The sequence below is a fragment of the Seriola dumerili genome, unplaced genomic scaffold (assembly GCF_002260705.1).
Source record: "Seriola dumerili isolate Sdu_G_001 unplaced genomic scaffold, Sdu_1.0 BDQW01000167.1, whole genome shotgun sequence".
NCBI classification, from domain to species: Eukaryota; Metazoa; Chordata; class Actinopteri; order Carangiformes; family Carangidae; genus Seriola; species Seriola dumerili.
In genome coordinates, this window is record NW_019174422.1 from 1,760,415 (window position 1) to 1,785,470 (window position 25,056).

At 42.5% G+C, this 25,056-nt stretch overlaps 1 protein-coding gene across 1 annotated transcript in view; it reads right to left on the minus strand.

The window, feature by feature from the left end:
- rasgrp2 (RAS guanyl releasing protein 2) overlaps window positions 1–23,659 on the minus strand; it is a 38,716-nt gene extending 15,057 nt beyond the window's left edge. Inside the window, exons 1-9 of the mRNA XM_022752225.1 lie at window positions 23,222–23,659; window positions 10,520–10,654; window positions 10,222–10,324; window positions 9,902–9,958; window positions 9,429–9,560; window positions 8,879–9,029; window positions 7,347–7,520; window positions 4,820–4,936; window positions 4,103–4,384 (exon numbers count right to left, since the gene is read on the minus strand). Of these exons, the coding sequence (XP_022607946.1) occupies window positions 4,103–4,384; window positions 4,820–4,936; window positions 7,347–7,520; window positions 8,879–9,029; window positions 9,429–9,560; window positions 9,902–9,958; window positions 10,222–10,324; window positions 10,520–10,589 (1,086 nt within the window). The 5' untranslated portion in view covers window positions 10,590–10,654; window positions 23,222–23,659. The remainder of the gene's footprint in view (window positions 1–4,102; window positions 4,385–4,819; window positions 4,937–7,346; window positions 7,521–8,878; window positions 9,030–9,428; window positions 9,561–9,901; window positions 9,959–10,221; window positions 10,325–10,519; window positions 10,655–23,221) is intronic.
- Between the last annotated feature and the right edge of the window lie 1,397 nt (window positions 23,660–25,056).

Consider the following 25,056-nt stretch of genomic DNA (forward strand, 5'->3'; position numbering starts at 1 on the left):
TTTCCCCTGGAAAAAGGATTATATTCATTCAAATAGATGTCTCTTGTGGAAAACAGCATTTTGTTCAGTGACGTTATCAAAAAAGACGCAGTGAATCCCCAATGATTTAGCTTTGATTAAACAAGGAAATGAGTTTCCTGTAGTTAATTTGTTGCATCCTTAAACTGAGACACTGGTTACAATCACATGATGACACCTGAACCAGCTCCAATCGCTGACTGAAGACCTTCAGATGTGTTTGAAAGCTCAGGAAGTTAGTTACGATGCAACATATACCGTTCTCCGAGTTCAATAATTAACGTGCACGCTCAAAGTACCAGTAAGCAATGCTGTATTTTCTACAGTTTGCATGAGGAGAGGAATCTTGGAGTGTTTTGGAAAAGTTAAAACAGGATTTAGCCTCTCTTAATCCACAGCATTCATCTTCACCACAAAATAAACACATTCCTGGACAGATGTCAGGCAGAAGCAACTGCAAACTTCACGGACATAGACACAAAGTGACTGAGTACGGCTCACAAATAAAAATCCACCAATCACAAGGACCTGGCCAAATAAAACCAAAAACATGGCTACATACTACATTAGCAAGGAGAGAAAATGTGTCTGTATAATTCGGGTGAACTAACCCTTTAAAGGTCTGAATCTGCACCAAGCAAACTGGATTCCACTGAACTGTATACTGGAAACTAAACAAAAGCTTTTGCATTGCAGCGAAATGATAAAATATTGTAAATATAAACATTGTTTGCTTTTGGATATTGGGCAAAGATCTAACTGTGCATCCCTGCACATACAAAGAAAAATTCCAATCAGAATTTGCAGATGCAATGACAATAGCAGTTATTTCGTTTTTCAGCTTCACAAACCTCACTATTCCCCCTCACACGCAGACCTGCTCATTATTGTTGAGTTGGTAAGTAGAGGCGTCTTTTGACGCAGCCGCTATGGCAACAGGTAAGAGAACGGCGTCTATTTTTTGCTCCAGTTAACACATCACAGCCAACTGCCACATGTAATCATCCACTGCATCCACTGTTGGCCCCTAATTATTTTCCTCTGAGCTATTCTCTTAGTGTAATTGTGTTTCCTGGGTTTCATTGAGTTGGAGACGTAAGTGCGGAAGGAAAAAGTTTTTTGTTTTTTTTTTCTTGTTTGTCCTTCTGATTTACAGTAGAGACGCCTGCAGTATTTCAGGGCAAAGGTCACTGAAATTGTTCACCGCATTCAGGATGATAGAATACTTTAAACCTGTGTGGTTTGCTTATTTTCAGCTCTGTACACAGGCATGCCTTCAGTTTTTCATTATTTTTGAAGAATTTATTGACTCTTATTTCCTTCTCCTCGCTCTGAGCCAAGTAGGACTCAAGCTAAATCAACTCCAATAAGCACTGGCATAAGATAATTGGGTATTGACTCTGTCCAGCAAACTTCCCCGGTGCCCCTGAGCTCTAAAACCTGTCAAGTTGTTGTCTTTCATTTATACTGAAAAAAAAAAGAGTGAAGGCAGCTGCAATCTCACACAAACACCTGCAGCTACATTGAGTAATTGATCTCTTGGGATTGTTTAAACTCAGAAAGCTCCCCGTCTCACATTCAGGAAACTCTTATCTGCATCTGCCAAAAAAATAACAACGTGCACACACACACACACAAACACACACACACACACACACACACACACACACACACACATACACACAGTTATGTGAAGTGCTAAAACCCCACCTGAGCTTTCATGTTGAGATCAGTCTCACTCAGTACATCAGTATCTCAGTATAGCTCCTACCAAGTGTATTTAAGTTGTAGCTGTACTACACTGTTTGCTCAAACATAGAAAACTCTCACTTAAAATATGAAAAGTGTCATTTTCTGGCAAATTATACTTTTCCCACTTTGAGTTTAAAGGTCCCAAATTCTATAAAGGTACAGTTCCATGTCTTATTTGATTATAAAGCAGGTCTCGGTTCTATATTAATACTGTGAAAGTATCAAAGCCTCAGTCCACAGAGAAACGCACACAGCCTGTATTCAGACACTGAGCCTTAAAACCAGCTGTCAGGACTTCTGTAACTTTGTGATGTCACAACATAGCAGTTGCCGCTCTCAGCCACGCCCCAAGCCCCACCCGCCTAGACCCACCATCCAACCTTGCAGGATTTGGTTTCTCTGAGTGTTTACCTGAAATCTGAATGAATAAAAATTTTTATTCATTCACTCAGAAAACAGACAGCCAATTCTGATTGGCTCACCAACCTGTTGTTACAAGAAGAAGCCTGAGAGAGATGAGATGGTTTTTGTGTAAAGTGTAAAATGTGGGGCCTTAAAGCCAAAATACTGTTTTCTCTATCAAGTTTATATTTCACATTTATAGCTGAATGTATTTGATGAGGCAACAACATATTGTGGAGGGTTTATATCCTGGTGCAGGCTTCCATTTCTTCCTGTTGGTGTTTGGTGATTGACAGCAGTGCAATGTAAGGCGGGAGAGGGCAATGTTTTGTCAGACAAAGAGTCTGCGGAAGAAGTTACAGAATTACTGCTCTGGAGAAACACTACAGATTAATGGTAGTGTTATCATAATGATACACTTTATTCCAATAGCCCTTTTCATAAAGTACCGTATAACTAAGAGAGAAAAGAAAACACAGGACAACTGTCACTATGTAGTATTGTGATCTCCTAAGTAAAAGGCTTTACCGCAGAAGTGTTGAGATTTAAAGGGCAACAGTGATTCTGCTGAGACCCCCTTTCAGGTTATTTCAAAGCCAAAAAAAAAGCCCTTTAGCCTTTAATCAGGATACAGGAACAGACAGGAAGTTTCAGTGCAGGTTAACAATTTAAAGTTCAGTGAAGAGATGCTGCAACAGGGGCCATGACTCTTTGTTCTGGATAAAAGCGCAATGGCTACCAGACAAAAATGTTACAGTAGTTTAAACAAAGATAAAGATTTAAATACTTTGTTTAGTCCTCTCTATATTCTTGAATGTTGCTATTTATTAATGCTATTTTTTTGTACACAGCACAGCCTGCGGAAACAGTTGTGTAATGTTTGTTGTGGTTCAGGAGGGACCTTTAAAAAATAACTCCGGGTCGCAGGGGCAGCAGTCCCTCTCCAATCCCGCTCCCCCGCCACCTCCTCCAACTTTCTCTGTTTGGACTGAGAGTGAGCTGCTAGCCGCCGCGCAGACTGGAGAAATGGATCCGTCGCGTCTCGACCCGCGGGTTGGTGCTGTTGGTGCCGGAGCCTCCGCGCGAGATGCTCCCGTGGGTAAATGTATGTTTTTAAAACTTATTCAGGAGCTAGTTAGGATGGCTGCCGCGCTCGAACCCCTGTCAAACTAAACCCGGGAGGCACAGAGCTGTGATGTAATATGAAGTGGCCGTAACTGTAAGTGTTGCAGCCTGCAGACGGATCCTTCTGGAGGTTTTAAAAGAAGCTGACATTTCGGAGACAGGGGGCATAAAAGCTGGTATGGAGTTGCATTATGGGAAACGTACATACTTGGGACTAAAAGTCAGAAAATCTCATTCCTCTTTAAAATCTGTTTACAAACTGGGCTGGAAATGTATATGTATTCATTTAGTTTGAGCTTCTCATCGTATTTCAGTAATTATCAATATATTATCCCATAGAAACATAATTTCAACCCGTGTTTATTGTTAAAATAGGTTGAAGTCTTTCTTGTCATTTTCAACATAATGAATATTCTTATAGCGTAAGGAGACTCATTTCTAGGTTCATATATTATTTATTACTCAAAGCAGATATACTGGCTGTTCTGACCATTCTGGACCAAATTTATTTAGGACATCTGAATGCTTTGATCCTGAATGTTTATGCCTTGAATGCTCTGGTGAGCTACATATACTCTCTAGCCTTTGTCTGTGCACTGATTTTTTTTCCAAGCTGGCTACAGTGCAGCCTCTCTGACCATGAGCCAATCAAATCACAGCAGAATGAAAGGAGAGGACCGGACACAAAGTGTTCATCCCTCTCAAAGTTTTTCACAGCCGGGTCTGGTGCACACTGTCCGTTCTTTGCGCGAGACATTCAGCTTGGACTCTGCACATACACATGGTGTCCACTCCTTGCACCCACCGTAAGCAAGTTGAGCAGGTCTGTGTTGGCATCGATGTGGGGCGGCGTTGTCTGGATCAGCGACAGCTCTTGAAGGATGGCGTACAGCTGCTGGGTCTTGGCCAGGTTGACCCGTGTCTTCTCTTTGTCTGCCCAGTCTGGCAGCGCCACGTGCACGGCTATCAGGTCTTTCAGGTGCACGCCGAGGATGGGGAAACGGAAGCCAGAGCACTCTGAGAAGCGCTTGCGGTACTGGCTGTAGTTCCCACACGATGTCACCAGTTCAATCAGGTTGTTAAAAACCTGTAGTTGAGTGAATGCAGGGGGAGGAGAAGAAAGGATGGACACAACAGAATGGGATGAGATGAGAGTTGGCAGGAAACAGAGAGAGTCTGTCTCAAGAGATTTGATGAGAAGAATCAAAAAACATTCTGTAAAACTTTGCTCCAGATGGACTTACATAACCGACAAGACACTGTTACTCTCCCAACTGTTGCATTTATCTTTCCTCTGTCATATGGCTCAAATTCATAGCTTTAAAAAGCCACAGTGTAGGAGTAACAGGCACAGATAAGGAGCTTTGGCAGCTCACACAGCAGAGAATCAAGATTCAATATCACTTGTTCATTAAATGCATCGATATGCAGCGAGCATTGGATTTGTCTGGTTGTGTTTGGCTGTGGCGGATGCCAGAAATAGACCAGCGATTGGTAGAGAGGACAGCATTAACTCCTGCACCTTGTTGGTCTCAGCGCTGATGTGGGCCTGCGTGTCTTTGAGACGAGAGATGGAGCTGTTGCTGAGGCCGCCCACCACCGCCATCAGAGTGTTGAAGTTCTGCAACTGCAGCAGCTTCTGTTAAGGGAGAAGGAGGAAATATTAAGGGGTGTGTGTGTGTGGGGGGAGGGGGGGTCAGAAAGATACGGCAAAGAAAAATAAAAGCTTTAGGAGGATTTTTGGAGTAGATAGTGGAAGTCTGCAGCCCACATGCACAGAGTTACACCAAGATATTACTGAATGTTCTGACCTGTCTATGTCAAAGTTAAACTAACACTTTGTGAATGGCACTCTGCAGGGCTCCACGCTGCCCTTCAGCCTGCCTGGCATCTCAGTGAAAATCAATGGGGTCGCAGCTGTGTGGGAGGGCTGCCAGAGGGGGATCATTTGGTGCAGCTCAAACACCCTTTGGAATCAACTGGCAATGCAAGTGTGGAAGGCAGCCCAGGACTTCCAGAGAGGGGGTTTTCGGCTGCGCTTGCACGTTTATGTGGTTGTCGGCGGAGAGGCCTGGTTAAAGCTTCATTGTCAGCATAACAGGGATTTCCACTGGGTGTATGATAAATGTGTATATGATAGGGCTGGGAGATGTCAACCATTGGTGATTGGTGATGTGGTGTTTTTATCAAAGCCAAAAGGCACACACACACACACACACACACACACACACACACACACACACACACACACACACACACATATAGAGAACATACTGTGAAATGCATTGGAATAGAGCATTGGGGCCATTTTAGCATTTTGAATCATAGCACAAATGGGAAAAATAAATAAATAAATAATGAACATGAGTCATTTGTGATGCGCTCCCAATAGGAAGCTGAAATGGGACACAACCGGCGCACCCCGAGGAGGAAGCGTTTGGAAATGTCAAGTATGTCGAAGCTACCTTCTGTGCTGCCTCTGAATACATTTGAAATCAGCATGAACATGTTTTTTTGTCGCCGCGTGCGCTCGCGCTGGGCTTCATTTCTGACTGGCGGAGTTTGTGCCGTTTCAAATTGGCAAAAAATTAACAAGGGAGTGTCCAGCTGTGATGATGTGTCTGCCCGTGCGGCAACCCGTTCTGCATGAATGACACGGTCCGAAATGACTTCTGGACACTCTGTTCACCCGGTGCTCGGTATAAAGGGGTGTGAAACACTTAAGAGAGCTGCGCCGGGCTCTCCTGACAAGAGCCCTGCTGAGGTGTTGGAGGGCGGGGGTGCAGTCTGACAGAAGGAGGTGAAGAAACCTGCTGAGACCCTGTTAAATAAAGTCGGAGCCGGTGAAGTTTGCAGAGACATCCCATTATGATGAAAACAATCCTGAAGTAGACGCTCAATCAGTAATGAGGATGCATTCGCAGAGCGCTACAGGCTATTAGGATGAAAATTCTTCGTCTGCACTTTCTATGGTCGACTGAAGCTCCCACACAGAGCAGAGACGAGCGAATTGTCGCCCAGCCCCCCCCCCCAGCCCATCTGGCCGACCAAAGCAAAAATGATAACATCAAGCTGAAATGATATCAATTACTGCAAAGCCCGGGACGCCATTTAAAGGGTTGTTTTTGTAGTGAACGGGCGACAGTCTCCAGACGCATGCTCAGAGAACCGTATAAGGCAGTGAGCTGGCAGATTTGTTTGGGAATTGGCAGGGAGAGACCAGATTAAATTAAGATTAGGATTAGAACAATCTTGACCTGTAGATGACCGCAGATGATTTCAGTCGGTAAGTGTAGACATGAGGGAATACATGGATGAATGGAGAAGGACAGGATTGTTTAACCTTCATTAGGGCTAGAACTAATGTTTAAGGTCCCATATTTTACACTTTTCCTGTGTTTTAATTTGAAGTGTCCATCTATAAGAAGATATATTTGTGGTTTTAAAGAACCAAAAACCAAAAGGCTCGGAGCCTCTCTTCTGATTGGCTGACTGTTTTCTCAGTGTTCGACTAAAAATATAGCATAAACACTCAGAGAAACCAAATCCTGCATGGGCAATTGAAGCAATTTTTACAAAGCCTTTAGGCTCATTAAAGGCTTTGGATAAAGCAAAAAATGCATCATCGCCCAGCTAAAACTGGACTGTTTTTCTTTATTGTTATTAGAGATGCTAGGTGACAGCAGCATTATCTTAAAGAGCTCTCAGTAGTCACCTTAACATCTTAATACTTCCAAAGCCTTTTTAAATTTAATTCACTTTTTCTCACAAAATGTGCCACCTAATTGGAAATGATAGCGTCTTACGTGTGTGTGTGTGTGTGTGTGTGGGCGTGCAAGTCATCAAAGTCCCCCTTCTCTCCATATCTCTTGGTTTAATCTTTAATTTACCTTTTAATGATTTTCTCTCCTCTTTCTCTCTGCCCCCAGCCAATCATCTCCTATCAGCCTGCTCCATCATGCACCCTGAGCCCGACAACAGACACCATAACACCATCTCTGTCTTCAAACTTTCACAGTAAACAGCCGCAGAGGGCCCGGCAGACAGACCTGTGCCACTCTGATGAAGTGGGAGACGACGTCAGCTCTCTGCGGGGCGGTGGGCTTGCTGAGCACCATGAGCTGAATCCACTGGGAGACGCTGTTGAAGAGCGTGATGAAACGCTCCAGGATGGGGTTATCCACCGTGCAGCCGTGCATCACAAAGCTGTGGTAGTCCTGAAACTAAAAGGAGAAATGGAGAATTGATTACTTTTATTTCATTTCTTGGAAATACAGTGTTTGCACAATGTTTTTTTTTTTTTTTTTATAAACTCTGATGATTATATCCTCAAAAATGTTCATGTTTGCTTTCACCATATCAGCAAAGAGGCCTAATGTTGAATATAAGGGACAAAAGCAAAACAAATATCTGAAAACCACTTGCAGACTAATTAACACAACTAAAGAAGCACTTACATCCAGCCGTCAATTTATTATTAAAGGGACACTCCACTAATTGTCCTCTGTGGCTTGTGTTAGAAATTGGCGGTTTGAAGTTGAAAAACACAGGAATTTAAAGAGAAAGCAGAGAAGATCTAACAAAAGACGATATGTCCCCTTGTTCCCCAGTTTAATGGAAGTGCTGCATCTCCAGCATGCCCCGTTGAAGGTTTAACTTTGTGGAAAAAAAATGCTTATTTGCTTTCCTGCTGGGAGTGAGATGAGAAAGCCGACACCACTTGAAATGGCTGTACAGTGAACATCTAGCTCTAGGCAGCAACTGGTTAGCCTAGCTTAGCATAAAGAATAGAAACATAGGAAATAGCTAGCCCGGCTCTGTCCAAACGTTTAAGGTTAAATCCACCTACCGGCAGCTCTAATGCTAACTGATTAGCATGTTTAATCCATACAAAAAAGACAAAGTTTAAAAATGGCGTGGGGTTTACATGGGGTTATGTGGGGTCATGTGCTTTGGCCTTTTTATTGTCTCTGCCCAAAGGATTTTGTTGTGTTTGGATAGGCTAGTTGTTTCCCCCTTGATTCAAGTCTTTGTTCTAAGATAAGTGGCATGACCAATTGGCTTCTGGCTGTAGCTCCACATTTACATATTTATTTTTAGTTCCCAAAATTTCAAATTATTCCTTTACGGACGCTAATTTGGATGACAAAGCACCCAGCTATCTGATTGACTGACTGATTAAACCAATCATTAACCTGAGAAACCTGATGTGTTTTCACGTAGTCTAAATACAGAAATCTGTCATTACAGCACATTTGGAGCACTAAGCTCTGCTTTATTGCAGCTTCTTTTTTTATACTGAGTCAGAATTTCTTTTAGAAGAGCCACAAAGACAAACCCAAAACAAATCTACCATTTAAATCGGCACAAACCCAGTCATTTTCTTTGCTTTCCAAAATAAGACTCAAAGAGCAATAAATATAATTACTGCCATTAAAAGTCAATTTTAACCTCTATTGCTTAGCAACTACAACATGCTTCCAGCTTGTAAACACTGAATTACTGGAGAATTCAAAGAATTGAAGAGCTGTAAACACCACACGGTTTCAACAGCTTCCTCACAGGCTGCCGTGAAACTGACCAGGATCTTGCAGAAGGATTTGTACTCCAGGTAAGTCAGGTGTTCTGCCAGTTCGCAGGAGTCGAGGTGGTCGAACAGCAGGGACATCTTCCTCTTTTTGGACACCGATGGGACACGCTGAGTCACCTGCCGCTTCCATTTATATGATGGCCTGACAGGGACCGTAAAAGCACATAAAAAATGATGAGGATCAGCTTTACAGGCACTGCTCAGGTTAGAGCTGCACTTACAGTGGTCTTGGATATCAAAGCAAAACTAGTATCACACAGTTTGCACAATAACAAAATACCACAAGCCCTGCAAAGCATGAAGCAGCTAAAACTATCCAACTTTTTCTATAGAATGAATCTCCTCATGGAGCACTGAAGGGAAGTCACACAAATGTCTTTTATGGGGGAAAGGAGAAGTCGCTGACCCCCCGCATAGCGACAGCCGAGCAATGTCTGAGAACAGTTACTGAAAGGTCACGCTGAGATAAACACCCACAGACAGAAAGGCGCATTCACAACTGTCAACAGCACACACAGCTTTCTGCAGCCGATTCACTCACACACTCTCGAGGTCAATGAGCTGACTCTGCCTCTCGTTGCCCTCGGTGGTCAAGAGGTCTTTATAGTCTTTGATCTGGTCTGCCAGCTCCGGGTTCAGATTGAACTCAGCTGGAAACTCAGAGATCCAGTACCTGAAAGGCAGAACAAAGGCTTTCAGAGAGACGATGATGAAAATACTGAGAAAAATAGAGGAAGATAGACTTGTTTACATCTCCATAATAATGTGGCTGTTGCCAACACTAAGTTTAAAACCATTCTATAACACGACAAAACACAGTCTCTGTAGGAATTGATACTGTCACTATTCAACTGGAAACACTAAAAACCATAAATCAAGTATATTAGAAAGAAAAGAACAGAGCAAAACAAGGAAGGGTAGGAAGAAAATTAGAAATCACATCTGGAAAGACTAAAGTTCAGAAAGTAAAAGCACTAGAGGGGTAAAAGTCAGACAGACAAGAGAGTTCATTACTTGACAAGGTGGCATATTTTTGTTCGGCGCTCAGCGGTGCAGCTCTCCTCTTGATCTCTGATCCACTAGTCAAGGTGCAACCTGGCTACAAAATTGTAACATCTCTGACTGAAATCTCATCAAGACTGCGAACCAAAAAGACAGAAAAACACAGTCGGGCTCGAGGTCCCTTTCCATCCCAAAGCCCTACAAGGGATGTGGCTTTGATTTAATGGCTCCGTGAGCAGTGTATATAAAGTATATATACATACATACTGTAAATATATATATAAATAATATAAATATGTCCCTGGCTAGCACAAAACAAAGATGAAGGATACTTGAGCACCAGCTTCTTAGCCATGTCCGTTGAAGGGATGTACCAAGGGTGCATCATGAGGAACATACGGACCAAGGAAGTATCCTTCAAAGTGCCCTTCTCATCTGAAACATAAACACAGGGCACCACTCATCGTTAGGAAGCTATACAGGGCAAGTATCACCTGCCGTCAGTTAGTTTGTATCTATTTTGATAGTCAATGTGTAAGTCAGTCAAGGTGTGAAAATGAACAAAGTTTCATTTCACTCTGGAATAAAACTAATCATTCATAACAGAGAGACAATATTCAAATGACCGACCGAAGGCCTGAATGCACGCCTCCACCAGCTCGTCCACTGTGGCCGACTGCTCCGATGATGTGGACTCCATCGTTCCTTGGCGCTTCGTCTTTCCCCCTCGTTAACCTCTGGCTGGATTGATTCTCGTGCCTTTCACTGAACACAAAAAAGAAGACAGAAGAGGCAGGATCGAGAGTCAATTATGAAGCAAAAGAGAGAAAGAAAATGAAATTCTGTGTGTGTGTCCGTTTCCGCATGTTTGGAATAGTTGTGTGGTCAAGTTATTTTGCATGCCGCTCCTCGCTGTGAGTCAGAGGGAGATAATCAGCGGTTGTTTACATTCAGGGCTGGCGTGGTGGTATTTTCGCTCAGAAACTCGTTTAGCTTGAAAGAGCGTCATTTCATTGGTCGTTGCATTTCTTGGTGAAATGTATATTATGTAAATTTTTGATTCTGTATGATGCCAGTAAATAACTGAGTAGTGATTACAAGAAGAATACCTATCTGGCTCCCTGATGTCAACAGCAAGGTGCCGCAGCCGTTAACACTGACGTCAGCAGGAAGGATCTGGCTGTGTCTGTGTTCATGCGCACTTTGCAGGTTCACATGTTCGTGCCTGTGTGGGTTTTCCTCAAGGTTTCTCCCGCACTCCAAACACATGCAGGTCAGGATATGTTAGTTGGCAACTCTAAATTGCCCGTAGGTGTGAATGGTTGTTTTTACTTTCTATACGTCTGCCCTGAGATACACCGCTGTCCTGTCCAGGACGAGGGCACAACCCTCAAAGGATAAGCAGTATAGCTAATGGACGGGTGCTGACACAAGCTTCCATACAGAATAAAACTTGCAAAGTTATGACTTACAGGAAAACACATGACGTCTGATCTAAGAGTATTTATTTTCTATGTTTCACTACATTTTTTGATACTTCACACTACAGCCACATTTTGGTCCATACTCAAAAAGCATCAAGGTTCAATACCCAGCTCTAAAATCTGACATTAAAATCAGCAGTGGGATGTAACTAAGTACATTTGAACACAATTGTACAATTTCAAGGAACTTGTACTAGAGTATTTCTACTTTACATTTCAGAGGGAAATAATATTACTCCACTACATGTTTTTGACACTTACAGTTACTAGTTCCTTTGCAGGTTATGATATTACATATAAAACTTATAATCAGTTTATAAAATATGATGCTTTGCCTTTGCCACTTTGGGTTAAAGTACACAGCACGACATAAAAATAGCTCCTCTTCAACAAGCTATGACATTTAAATGAATCGGTAATGAAAGCTAAATCAAAAAATGTAAATTTACATTTATTCATCTGGCAGGTGCTTTTATCCAAAGCAACACCAAAGCTTTAAAATATATATATATATATATATATATATAATAAAATTTCACTTAAATGGCCTGTTCCACTGCATATTGAGTGCTTTTTACTTTTGATTTTTTTAAGCACATTTTGCTGATAATACAAGCTTGCAGGACTTTTACGTGTAATTGGGCATTGTTATATTGCACTACTGCTACTTTGACTCAAGTATGAATCCACCTTACATCACTCAGAAGAATTTGAAACTTAAATACCATCTAAAATATTCACCGGCACTTTCAGTTCAAGTGATATTGTTACCTGCGTTGCATCTTCAAACTTAACCCCTTAATGCCTGAAATCTAATTTACATTCACACACATCCATCCCTGCTTTATGACTATGAACTTTGGAGCCCTCGGGCCGGCATGGTGTCGCACCGATGCAAATTCAGCGTTACAAATAAGGTCATGCTGATGGCAGAACGTGACAGCATGACAATTCAGACAACAGATTTGACTTCAATATGGTTTGTCAGAAAAACTGATAGAGAGCCACAAGCACACATCAGGAAACCACAACTTATTATCTGTTCTCGACATGGTCCGGTGCGGCCGGTATCATATCAGCAAAACCCGTGGACATACAGTCTATGATGACACTTGGCTCGACCAGACTATTTCTTGCAGCGGGTGTGGTGAAAGAAAAAAAATGTATACTGGTATTGTACATGGTGATTGAGTGGGTCCTCGCAACAGGGAACCATAGCAACCACCGCTTAAAGTCCAGTCTCACTTTCTTTCCCAACATACACACACACACACACACCTCTACACACAACACATATGCACAGAAATGCATGTTTTTTTGTTTTTTACCCAGAGAAGTGTGGTTTTAAGAGCAAGAGCAGCCCGAGGGAAACAGTTTGTGCTCTAATCCTAAACACGTTCAGTGTGTCCGAAGAGGTAAAATAAACTGATCCTATCTCCTATATAGGTTACAGCTCAGGAAGAGATAAAAGGATATTTTCGGGTTTGCTGCTGATAAGCGCTGGAGGTAACGCTGAGGTGACGCTCGAGTGGCAAAGTCAGGCCGCAAACATCTACGACAACACACACCGTGCCGTCGCCATCTGCTAATGGCTCCTCAGTGTTGTGGTTCTGTGGCAAGAGTCGCACACGGGTGTGATGAGTATGTGTACGTATCTATTGTGCCCTACACAATGAAGTCTTCCACTGCGCTGTCTCTGCTGCAACGCGGTGGGCGGACACACTCAATTACAGGCTTCACAAGCTGTCTCAGCCACGCGTACACACACACACACACACACACACGTTTCTAAAGAGGTGGAGGGAAAAAGAGGGAGAAAGAGGAGTATTACCCTAAAGCTTCAATCGTGGTACATACACCATAAGCAGCAGAGTGAGAGTGAGTGAAAGATGAGAAGTAAAAAGAAAAGGTCTGATAGTAAACCTATTTAAATCAGTGCTTTTATGGTAAGCTCACTGAGCAGTAGAGTGTAAAGAAGTGACATACTACCACAATACAAATGATGTGCTATTTCTATAGATAGACATGAAAGTTCCTCGGAGGGAGGCTAAGGTCACCACAGGAAGTGTGTGTCTGTGCCGTAAGTCTGAAACCTCAAAGAAAAGAAAGAAAACACCTAGACATGACACATCGCTCAGTACTATTTATGATATCAACATCTCAAGCCAAGACCCTAACCTAATCCTAACCCCCCCCCCAAGTGTGGCCACCGAGTCGATTATCGCCGAACTCATTATTGATGAGAGTCATCCAGTTCTAATGTTGAAATGGATTTCACTGTGACAAATCAGCATCTGTTTCAGTTCGTCATTTTTACGGCTCAGGTCAGAACGGCCTGTCCTCAGGAGCCGAATGAGGATATAAAACCGACTTTCTCTGCAGATCTAAGGACCTGCTGTGTCCATCCCTCACAGGTCGTTACGCCCAACACAAAACCGAAAGGCAGGGGTGTTTTTCTCTACCTGAGCCTGCTTTAAACCCAGTGTAGTCTGGCACTGCGGCATGATGATGCCATCTTGCCATCCAGTCGAGTACACCATTCATCATACCGCTGACAGGAGCTCTGTGTTGTCCCCCCCCCCCCCACCCACCCATCCTCCTTTCTTTCTAGCCTTCCTTGAAGTATCTCACCCTCAGTCCCATTCCTGATATTGTTTCTATAGCTGTGAGGCGGCACATTGATTGTTAGGTAGCACACGCTGTGAGCGCTTTGGTGTCATCCTTGGTTGCCGGGTGACGACGATCCAGGGCCATCGATCAGGGCAGATTAGGGGGTGGGATGGGGCACAGCGGGGATAAAGGGAAGTTGACGGGTGCCTGGTCAATCCTGGCCATGCAGAATCTGCTGTGTGCTGCCGGTTTAGTGGGCAATGTAAATGTCACATCCTCTGCTCAGACAAAGACAGACGCCTTCTCACTGCGGCCTTTTCCACTCTCACCGTTACAGCCGCTAAACGACACTGAACACTGTTCACCAAATACTGCTTACTTTGAATTACAGTGTATTCCTTGTCTGACTTGAAAAATATCTATTATCAAGGATATGCATTAGATTGACCACAGCTTGTGGCGTTGGACAGTTAAATGCAGGGCTGCAACTGACAATTACTTACATTATCTATTACAGGAGCACTCGGTGATTTTGCAAATTACGCTCAGTTTGCTTATCATGAGAAGAACTAGTCCGCTGTGATATATCATCCACGGCTCCGGTGTCACAGGGATGTCACGAGTACCAATGCTTCGGTACCAAGTTTATTTGGTGTTATGAATATACTACTACTTGTTTTTCTGCAGTAGTGTAAATACCAAAGGCACCGTAGATACTAGGACATATGACTCCTCCAGGACTGACAATAGCGGTATAATAACACTACGTGTATTCTAGTCTGACATCAAACTCGGAGAGAAGAAGAAGACGGACACAGTAAACAGGTCAGGTGGGGAAAAAAGAAAACGCACCACGACTGATGTATGGAGATATTTAGTATGCGACGCGGATCATCAGGGACAAAAGGCGCCACAAGAGGAAAACACCTCAAACTTATGGAAGCAGCTCAAAGACAGTCATCCAGATCTGTGCACAGAATTCAGGGTTAGTGAGTTTCGGTTGTTCATTTTATATAAATAATATGTCCTCAAAATGTTCATGTCCTACTTAGTTATTGTTTGTGAATTGTGACATTAGCAGCTACAGTCATCACTGTTCTGTCTGTTAAAATATAACACTGACCTTTTATATCGTCACACCATAGATCTGTCACCTTGTCAACCAGTTTAAACAACTGCTTGGAGATATAAGTTTTATAAATTTGAACATAAAGCTTATCATTTTTAAGATAAAGTCTGAGTTACAAACCGGAGACATGGGGCGTGAAAGAAGTGGACAATTAAGAGGCAAAGGGGGTTTAATGAAAGACACTATCCAGTTGTATTATGGCAAATGTAGGAACTGTTTTTTGAAAAGTCAGGGTATCCTGGCTTCCGCTGTTTTTTAAACTTTATGGAACTAACGTACAAAATCACTACGACACACAAGACACTGAGAGTCAAGGGTGCATCTTCAAATTGTTTTGTCTTCGAAAAAAGTAAAAAAAAATAGCTATACAGTTTAATATTTTACTTGCTAAATGAAAAAAATAATATTTTGATCATCAAAAATGCCATTGGTTAATTCTCTGCTGATAAACTTATCAATTAAATGACAGATTTTCAGCGTACACCTTTTCAAAACATCATTCAAATTTACTTAAAAGTTCAAACTTGACCTATAACTATCTGAAGTCAGTATATAATATTCTGTCGATTGAAGTAGGTCATGCTGATTATGCTTTCTCACATTTCCCACATAGGCCCATTAGAAGGGAATTGGCTAATTATATTAATCTCTGTCGCCCTTTCATGATTTAAAATCAACATTAGCACTGATCAATGATAAGACACTGACAAACACACAAGATAATGATATCCATCCTCTTATTGATAAACCCATAATGGGCTCTCTTCCATGCTAGTAAATACCCCCAATCTAATGCACAGTCTCCATACAGCCATTGATTTAGTTTTATATTCTCCCTACTGCCATTTGGGTAAAACAAGCCGGATTGATGTTTTTATAGATAATGGTCCTGGGCCAAAAGATGTGGATGCATTCATTCACTCTGATTAGCTGTGAGGCAGCCAATGAAAAACGATTCCCTGGCTTTTCATTTACAGCCTCCGTCAGGGCAGAAACAATTCATCCAAAAACCTACAAAATAACATCCTCATCAACCTCAGAAGTACCATGAGTTAAGTACTAATTACCAAATGTTAGCATGCTAACACACTAAAAATAAGATGGGGACCATGGTAAACACGTTTTCAAGGTGGGAGGCAAACAGTTTCAAGAGAGGCTCAGTGAATTAGTTATGAGTGATCAACAGGAAATCACGTAAATTATCCTAAATGCGTGTGCTTTTGTTAAAGAGACACAGATACAGTAGTTTCGGGGAATATTACTGTTATTCAGACTTTACCAGAGTCAGAAACTAAATAGCAGCTTTAGCACAGACCTTTTTTTATGTATTTGGTTTAGTCTCAGGTTATGTCAAACATAAGCAGTAGCAGCATTAGGCTATATTGCCTAATAGTGCTATCAATTGTTTAGTGTTTATTAGATCAAATAACATAATCATGATCCCATAAGCAAGTAAACTAAGGTGAGGTGAGGTGGAACCTTTTTCCAAGGTTGAGGGGGGTCTCACAGTCTCAGAAACCCCTGTGCTAAACACCAGCATGTTAGGATTGTCATGCATTTATATGGTATAGGCCTATATTTAAGCCAAATGCTCTCATAAATATTTTAATGTGACATTGTTGGCCTCATTCTCACACCAGTCGCAGTGTTGTTGCTTGTGTCTCTATAAATGAAGACCACATTTGCCACGTACCTCTTTGCTTCCTGTCACAGTCCTAGTTTGTTTTCTGGCCTGCCCATTCCCTGCTGTCACGCCATTCTACCGTGGATTTCACTGTCATTTTACAGCAAAACAAACAGCAAAAGAGTTCGTTTTTCCAACCTGTCATCACCTGCCACACATATTAGCTGTAAACGCTTTTAGATTATCAACAACAAATCCGGTGGCACACACTCTGGTTGAGGCAAAATAATCTTTCATGGTAAATATTACGATTATTTTTTACAAACTGTCTAAAATGATTATCATATTACATTTAACCTCAGGTTCAGAAGTGAGGGCCAGTAATCCTGACTTTGGAGCTTATCTTATCTTGCTGTCCTCGTCAGGCCATGCGGCTAGAATTACAAGACTGCCAAAAAACACCTACAAACAGCACTTCTTCACATTATACACACACCACTGTTATCTCTTGCCCAACACCCCCTAGTTTGTTTCAGGAAGTTGTAGCAAGGGTGCTGCATGATGGGACAGATATAGTTCTCCAGAGGGGCCTACAGAGCGGCTGGTGGCAGGCTCTATTTACAGACTGCAGGGTACTGAGAGCAGGAAGGGAAACATTTCCTTTTCCCTGGACACGCAGAATGCCACATCGGTGGGGGGGCACCGGCTGCAAACTGAGATTAGCGGCTACAGTTACTCCTTAGGGAGGGAGGAAGGGGGAGTGGAGGGAGGAGAGGAGGAATGGGAGAACGAAAGATAAAGAGAAAGACTGGGAGGAAGAAGGAGAGTGTACTCTACTTCGCTTCAGCTCAGTCAAATATGGAAAGAGATTGTTGGTTGAAAGGAGGGGGGGGGGGTAAAATAGAGAGGTCTATAATATTGAACAAAAAAAGTGCACCTAGGATCTGTCTATAAAAAAACAAAAAAAAATGGAGTCCTACTAATACATTGTATGCAGAGGAGGTAAGCAGCACTTTTTCATAATCTTGAAACAACAGAAGGAACTTGAGGAAGAAAAATATGCAGATTTCACAATGCCTTGCTGGGACATAGCAGCTGCTAGAGTGTAATGTTTTATTATGTCCTCCAGAACCAAAAAAAAAAAAGTCACGCATCCTGTTCCACATCTGGCACACTCTCATATCTCACATCTCAACTTTCTGACTTCAAATGAGAAGGGGAATGTGTGAAACAGAAAAGGGCCCCCGCTACAGATTCCATGTGCCGTTACAATATCTGACTCCTGCCCACCCCCTCCAAAAAAAAAAAAAAAAAAAAAAAAACAACAATGTATCATTGTGTCACACTGTTTTTACTGCTTTGTTTTGAGGCTTCCTGCTTAAACTACTGTCTTTTTACCAGATGTGATAGTTTGCTTCACAACAAATACCGGAAGGGTGTATTTGGTATGCGTGTGTGAAATGCAGCGAGTGCACTCTTGTCACAAATAGTCTTGAATGTGGTTTGTTTGTTTTATAAGGGTAATAAATAGTCAGCAGTTTTTAGATAAAGAGAGTTTCATTGCACATTTTTCTTTCTCTACAAAAGAGCGTTTCCTCACTTTGTCGGTAATTTCCCTGACACGCACATAACTGGCTGCGCGATGAGTGAAAGACGAGGGCACATGGCGTATTGTGTAAAAGAGCAAACGCGATAGACCATCTTTTGCAACAGCACATTAGGGTTTGTCTCTTGCAATGTACACCCAGGCGATTTCTGCCAACCGTCTATTAGTTTCTGAACACGCCACGGTCAGAGTTCATGTTCTGCCGTTCCTGTATATGCTGAAGTCAGGAGTCTCATTTCCTGTTGTTACAGAATGTTTCATTCATCATGGGCAAATTCCTTGAAATGATGGTGTAGTAATCTGAAGTCTTGCTCTTTGCAAGAGAATGTAATATCAGACATTAGATTTATGGAAGATTTATGAAATGCTCTTTGGTTTTTGAACACGCTTAGTAATTTGTAGAGTGTTGATACCATTCTAACGCCTGAACAGTAAAGCTGCCAGCAATCAGTTAGCTTGAAATAATTTAGATTAGCGGATTTTGTTACCTTTGAACAGAGCTAAGCTATTTTCCCCGTTTCCAACTTTAAAAGAAAAGTTTGATATTTTGGAAAATGTGCTATTTTTAGCCTTGGAGGTGCTTGTTGGCAGTTTTTGTTAGCTTTGGACAGAGCCACCATAGCTGTTTCCCCTTATTTCCAGTCTTTATGCTAAGCTAAGTGTTGCTTGCTATAGCTATAAAATTTACTGTACAGACAAGAAAGTAATCTTTTATTTTTCAACAAGAAAGAGAATTTAGCATATTTCCAAAAATGTCAAACATTCCCTTTAAAGCTGGAAACAAGGGAAAACAAAAAATACCAACAAGCACCTCTAAAGCCAACCAGTTAACATAATACTTCTTGTGAGTTTAAGTTGTTGTTAAATTCAAAACAACAACTGGGACCAGTATCGTTGTGGAGGACCCACTAAGCCTGTTTCCAGTCTTTTATGCTAAGCTAAGCTAACCAGCTGCTGGCTACAACTTTTCCATTATAATACATGAGTGATACCCATCCCCTTTTATCTAACTGTCATCAAGAAAGCAAATAATATGTTTAAAGTCAAGTAATTTAAATTGTAGTTAGTAAACATAAAAAGTAAAAGTCACTAAAAGTAAATATAATCTACACTGAGGATCCAAATTAATACATTTTGTGTTCAGTGCTAATTAAAGACTTTCACCTTGTAATTCCAAGTGCAAATGTAAGCAATTTCATTTGCCCAGAGGCACCAGAAGACCACCCTCTTTGCAGAAACATGGACGTATGGTTGTATAACTGCAGGAAAAAATCCACCCAGAAACAGCCTCTGGTTAGGCTGTGATGTGATATGATGCTAAATCCTTTAATTTTCACAAAGACAGCTTTTCTACGAAATGCCTTGCAGAGCAGGGCACATGCGGTACATTTGGTGATGAATTTGTTCTTTGCACAGTGTTTTATCTGTTTCATTTCCTCCTGCCTGTCAGAGTTGTGCTGTTGAGCTGCACGGTGGTTTTATACATCAGTCATTCTCAACTACCTTCATGTTATGTGTGAATGCTGGGAGTTTCACATTCACCCAGCTGGCCTCTTCATTACCCCGTTTTAACCGCGTTAGCTCTGGCTAGTTCCTGTTTATGTTGAATTTCCTCCTTAAAACAGCTCGCATCCCTGAGGAGACCACAAACCCCATAATTTCCTGTCATCATAATACACCATTCATTATGCAAATAAAGAGCGTGAAAGATTATAGACTGCAAATAGAAGTAGTATGAAAACAAAGGTGGAGAAATGAACGCACTTTTTTTTTTCTTTTTTTTTTATTGCAGGTGCAGGATGCCGCAGGCGTAGTTTTTTCGATTCCCTTTGTGAAAGTAAGGCACGCCTAACACCTGTCGCACAGAGAGATCAGTCAACTGAAACCTAATCACAGTCGTGCAATCACTATCACTGCTAATTTACCGCCTTTAGTAATCACTAGCTAAGATGCAGCATCAGTGAGTTTCGATCCGTCCTCCCACCAGGCTCATCCGCTCCTGTGTTTCAGCCTGACTGATTTAATTCCACCCGCAGCTTGATTTATAGCTCCTCAGGTCCAACACAGTCCCTCCCCAACTACCTCCCCCTCCTGCTGTATCTCTCTCCTCTGCATTCAAGCTCTGTCTTTAAAGGTGAGGAGAGCCGAGTGCATTGACAGATGGGGACAGAGAAACACTCATTTTTAATATTTCTGGACTGAAGCACCGGGGGAAAGTTTACTTTTTGCAGTTTTGAAATAGTTTGTAAGGCTTCTTTGCACAATTAGACATGACCCTGTTTGCATACAGAGATGTCACATCCATGTTATGTCAGAGTTTTAGGATTACTGTCATCTAAGTCGATGTGATTCCAGCTCTGTCCTTACGTTCTCTTTTATGGTGTTTGAATCAGTTATAAACACGCTCCTAACAAATAGTTCAGAAGGCGCAGTATTGTTTGTATAGTTTCCATCTTTGTCACTTGCCAGTGAGCCAAAGGAGTGAGTACTCCACAGTTCAAATGAATGACTCGCTTGGTGTGAATGCGACCTAGCAGGGAGCAGGGAGAGTGTGAAAGGATGATACAGGTAATTAGGAGTGTAGTACAGGGGCTCTGGGGGGAATAGATGGGATTAGCCAATGAAAAATGAGATGGGGAGGGCAGACGGTGCAGAAAGTGCACTGGACCGTACACCCCGATGATGGCGAACATCCAGCACACGTGTCTGAGCGGCTGCTCTTGTCTGCTCTCTGTAATTATTTTCTTCTTTGCTTGATTTTCCTCTTGCGTAGATCGATTTTTGTTTCCCTCCTCCTCACTCTGTCCTTCTGCTCTGCTTGATAGTTTATTCCTTCCTCTACTCCTCCTCCTCCTCCTCCTCCTCCTCCTCATCCTCTTCCTCCTCCTCCCCCCTCCTCCCAGATTTGTTGCTGTTGGTCTTTTGGCATAACGCAGCAGCCCTTCACAACAAATCCAATTATGGCTGGCTTTCCTGATAAGTGCAACACTGCTGCATGTTGAGGTGGCTGGAAGTAATGCTAAATATCAAAGGTGGCCTCTCCAGAGGCCTGAAGTAATTGCACTGCAGCAGCAGAGGAGAGAAAGGTGGAATAGAGATGCAGAGGCTTTTTTTTTTTTTTTTTTTTTTTTAAATTTTTTTTTTTTTAAATCTCTTCTGCTTGATTTTGCCACTATTCTGTAGGTGCTTTGAATCCTTCAAATCTTTTCTTCCTAGTGCTATACCTTTCAAGTCAAGCACCACTTCACTTGCTGGGTACGCGAGATCACAGAGGCCATGGGTTACTTTGAGGTACCTGATGATCAAATACGCCAGCATCTGATTAAATGGACTTCAGGCTAATTGTTTTATCGATTCCTTCTTTGGTGACAGATTTGTTTGAGTGGGCACTGTACATATGGTGGCTGATGCTGATGGCTGCCTCATTTGCATTCCCTGAATCAGATGCCGGTCTGGATGAACAAGTGCACACAAAGCAAGCTTGTCCGACATTCAAAATAGGAACAGTTAATCAGCGACATGCCGCTCCGGTCAAGTCAAGCCACACCGAGAACACACCGAAGTGACTTTTCTGTCTCCTGCTCAACTACAGCTGCTAAGACTTTCAGATGTCTAGAGAAGGCCGTCAGTCAAGGCTTACAAGTCAAATCCCTCTGCTCTCACAGCAGAACATGTGCAGGAGTGGGAAAAAAAAAAAAGCTGCAGAGAAAGTAATCAGCAGCCCCGACATTCAAAGATGCCTCTTTATCCCCGCCGTTCTGAGGGTGGTGGAAGAGAATCGCCTTGAACCACATCAGCCTGTTTAAGAAAAACACTTAATGAGGGGGCTGATTGAATGAAGCCTGACTTCTTTGGCTTGTTTAATTTAGCAGCCAAGGCTGAATCACAATACGCTGGGACGTGGCCTTGTGTGTCACTCTCTCCAGTCAGGGTTGAATTCTCATCGACGCACAGGTGTTCATCGGTAATTAGAGGAGCTGCCATGGGTCCGGAGTCATTTTGACGGACACCTCAGCGAGGCTCTGAGCCATGTGGCTATCATTACCATGGCTGACGCCACAGGTTCAAATTGAGCCTCTGCATAACTTTGCATGTCAACAGGCTTTTTGTTTACCATCATTCTCCCCACCAGTCAAAGCAGGATAAAGACCCTGCCACTCCTTCGGTCTAATTTTAGGCGCAGGCGTTCCTCCATCGTCCTCTCCTCCGCTCAATGATGCTCCTCCTTCCTGAAAACCACTGTTAATTCCATTTGTGATGGACTCGCCATGAGGCAGTGTTTTAACAGCTCTAAACACCTGAGGATCACGTTATGGTAATAATACCTATATGGTATTTGTTACTTATTAATAAAGATAATGTGTCACTGCATCCATTCCTCCACACAGCCACCAAGTCATTTGGGTTTTTTATGAGCAACATATGAGCTGTTGTTTCCAACCTGATGACATCACTAACACTGCTCAACTAGAACATACATCTAACAGCTGTAGAAAGCAACACATGTCTTCTTCAAGTCTGAGCACAACAGCAGTGAGTAGTTATTCCAACACAAAGTACAAAGCTCATCCAAAACGTGCCCCCCCCCCTCATGAGTCAACGTGAAAATATCAGGCTGCTGTGGTTGATGGTGCAAGCGGGCAAGTCCATTCGCGATCTTCTCACCTGCTGTTGCAATACAACTGTGCACTGATGTTTATCAATCGATCAAGTGGTGGATTTTTTTTTTTTTTTAAACAGAATAAAACAGGCACTGTTGCAGATTTCCTCTGCAACAAATAAGCTAAGTAAGCTATCACATCTGAGAGTCGGCATGCGTAAAAATGTCCAAAAGAGCCTCAGTTCTGCTCCAACATGCGAGTTATGAGACAGATCTTACCTTTAGAGTTTGAAGGGCCCCATGCTCTGAGAGGAGGAGAGGCTACAGTGATCACAGTTGTTGGAGTGAGAGCTGAGATGAAAAGCGTTACATCACCAGCATCGCCGAACTCATAGCGCCTGTTTGGTTGTCTAGTGGGAACACGCAGCTCCTGCGGTGAGAGGCGGCAATGATCGAAACCCAAAGGAACTCCTCAAGAGGAGAAACACCCGGTTCCTTCTTCGGAGTTAATGCTGGCGCGCCCCCTCTGAATGGACTATGCGGGTATTTTTACGGCACATTAACCCCGCAACGCGTCCCAGTCCTCTCTCGTGGCGCACTCGCATGCAAACTTATGGATGTGATGTGTTGCTGTGTGCGTTGAATTTGTAGAGGCAGTTGAGCTGAGCTGAGCTGGGCTCAGTCATCTGGTCGCAGCTGGACCGCGTGCCAGCCTTCTGCTCGCGTTCCAGCTGTGGCGGCTCACAATCACACTGCAGAGCCACAGTCCCGCCTATTGGTAGCATCACAGCAACACCACGGTCTGTCCACATGCTCGTTGTGTACGAGCAGCCACGCACCATTAGGCACCATAACAATCCATCAGTCCACGGGCTGCTCTGAGATATGAGCGCGTCCTGTCAGTCAAAATCCTCCCCCCGACATTCTCAGACATGGCAACCCCTCAACAAACTCCTTAAACTTAGTTTTTACGTGTTTTTGATACAAACGCTTTATGCCTATTTTTAATTCAGGAGGACACAGTGCTGCTGCAGTGGCTTAGCCGACTTGGGAATACAAAGTGTATTTATTTATGAATCTAGTCACTGTATATTACACTACATTACATAACATATTGAGACATTAGGCCTACTAGCTTCTAGTTATATTTTTAAACAATTGTGTGTGTATAAAAACATAGTTTCACTTCATTTTCACAAAAGATATTCATGTAAATGTGAAAGGGCAAATGCAGTTCATGTTGTTGATTATTGAGTAAAATAACATCCGCTTCGACTCCTTTTGTAACTATTTCCTTGTTTATTTTTAAGCGTTGTTTAAAAAACAGTCTTATGGTTTGCAGTGACACTGTGTGTGCGTGTGTGTGTGAGAGAGAGAGAGAGAGAGAGAGAGAGAGAGAGAGAGAGAGAGAGAGAGACATTTTTCTGGTTAAAAAAATCACCTCTGAGTCAGATCTGCAGTGTCTACTCGCACGTTCGTGCTTTGGGAAAATTGCGATATTTCCGACAACATTTAAAGGCAGCGTCGTGAAGTCCTGCCCTAACGGGAAGACGAAGAGGACTGGAAGACACGGTAGCTGGCGTTTATTTTAATTACCGTGTATGAAAGTTATATTTCATGTGTCGAACTAACGTGACAACCTTGTAGGCTAATGTTGAACTTTAACTTGGGCTAGAGGAAATAAATGAAACGTGTCGACATGGACGCTGAAACAACAACTTCTATTGCCGCTGAGTTATCTGTCTGTGGGTTGGTTTCACCCTTTCTGTTGTCACAACATTTGTCTATCTATAATGCACTTCTAGAACATATCCCTATTTTCTTTCATATTCTCTTCCTCTCTTCACCTGCCTCACTTCCTCGCCTGTCCTTATCACCGATTGGCTCTTGTTTTCTCACTCCGCCCCTCATTTACCTGATTGAGTTCACCTGGGCACTAGAAGATTATTTAAGGGCTGTTCTCCTCTCGTTCACCTTTTTTTTCCAGCTTCACATGGGGCTGCAGTCTCTGTTAAGAAAAGTTTGTTACTCTTTAGTTCTTATAATTTGTTATTTATCGTTTGTTTCGGGGGAACCTTCTTTATCCTTATTTCTTTACGTACGTAATGAGACTA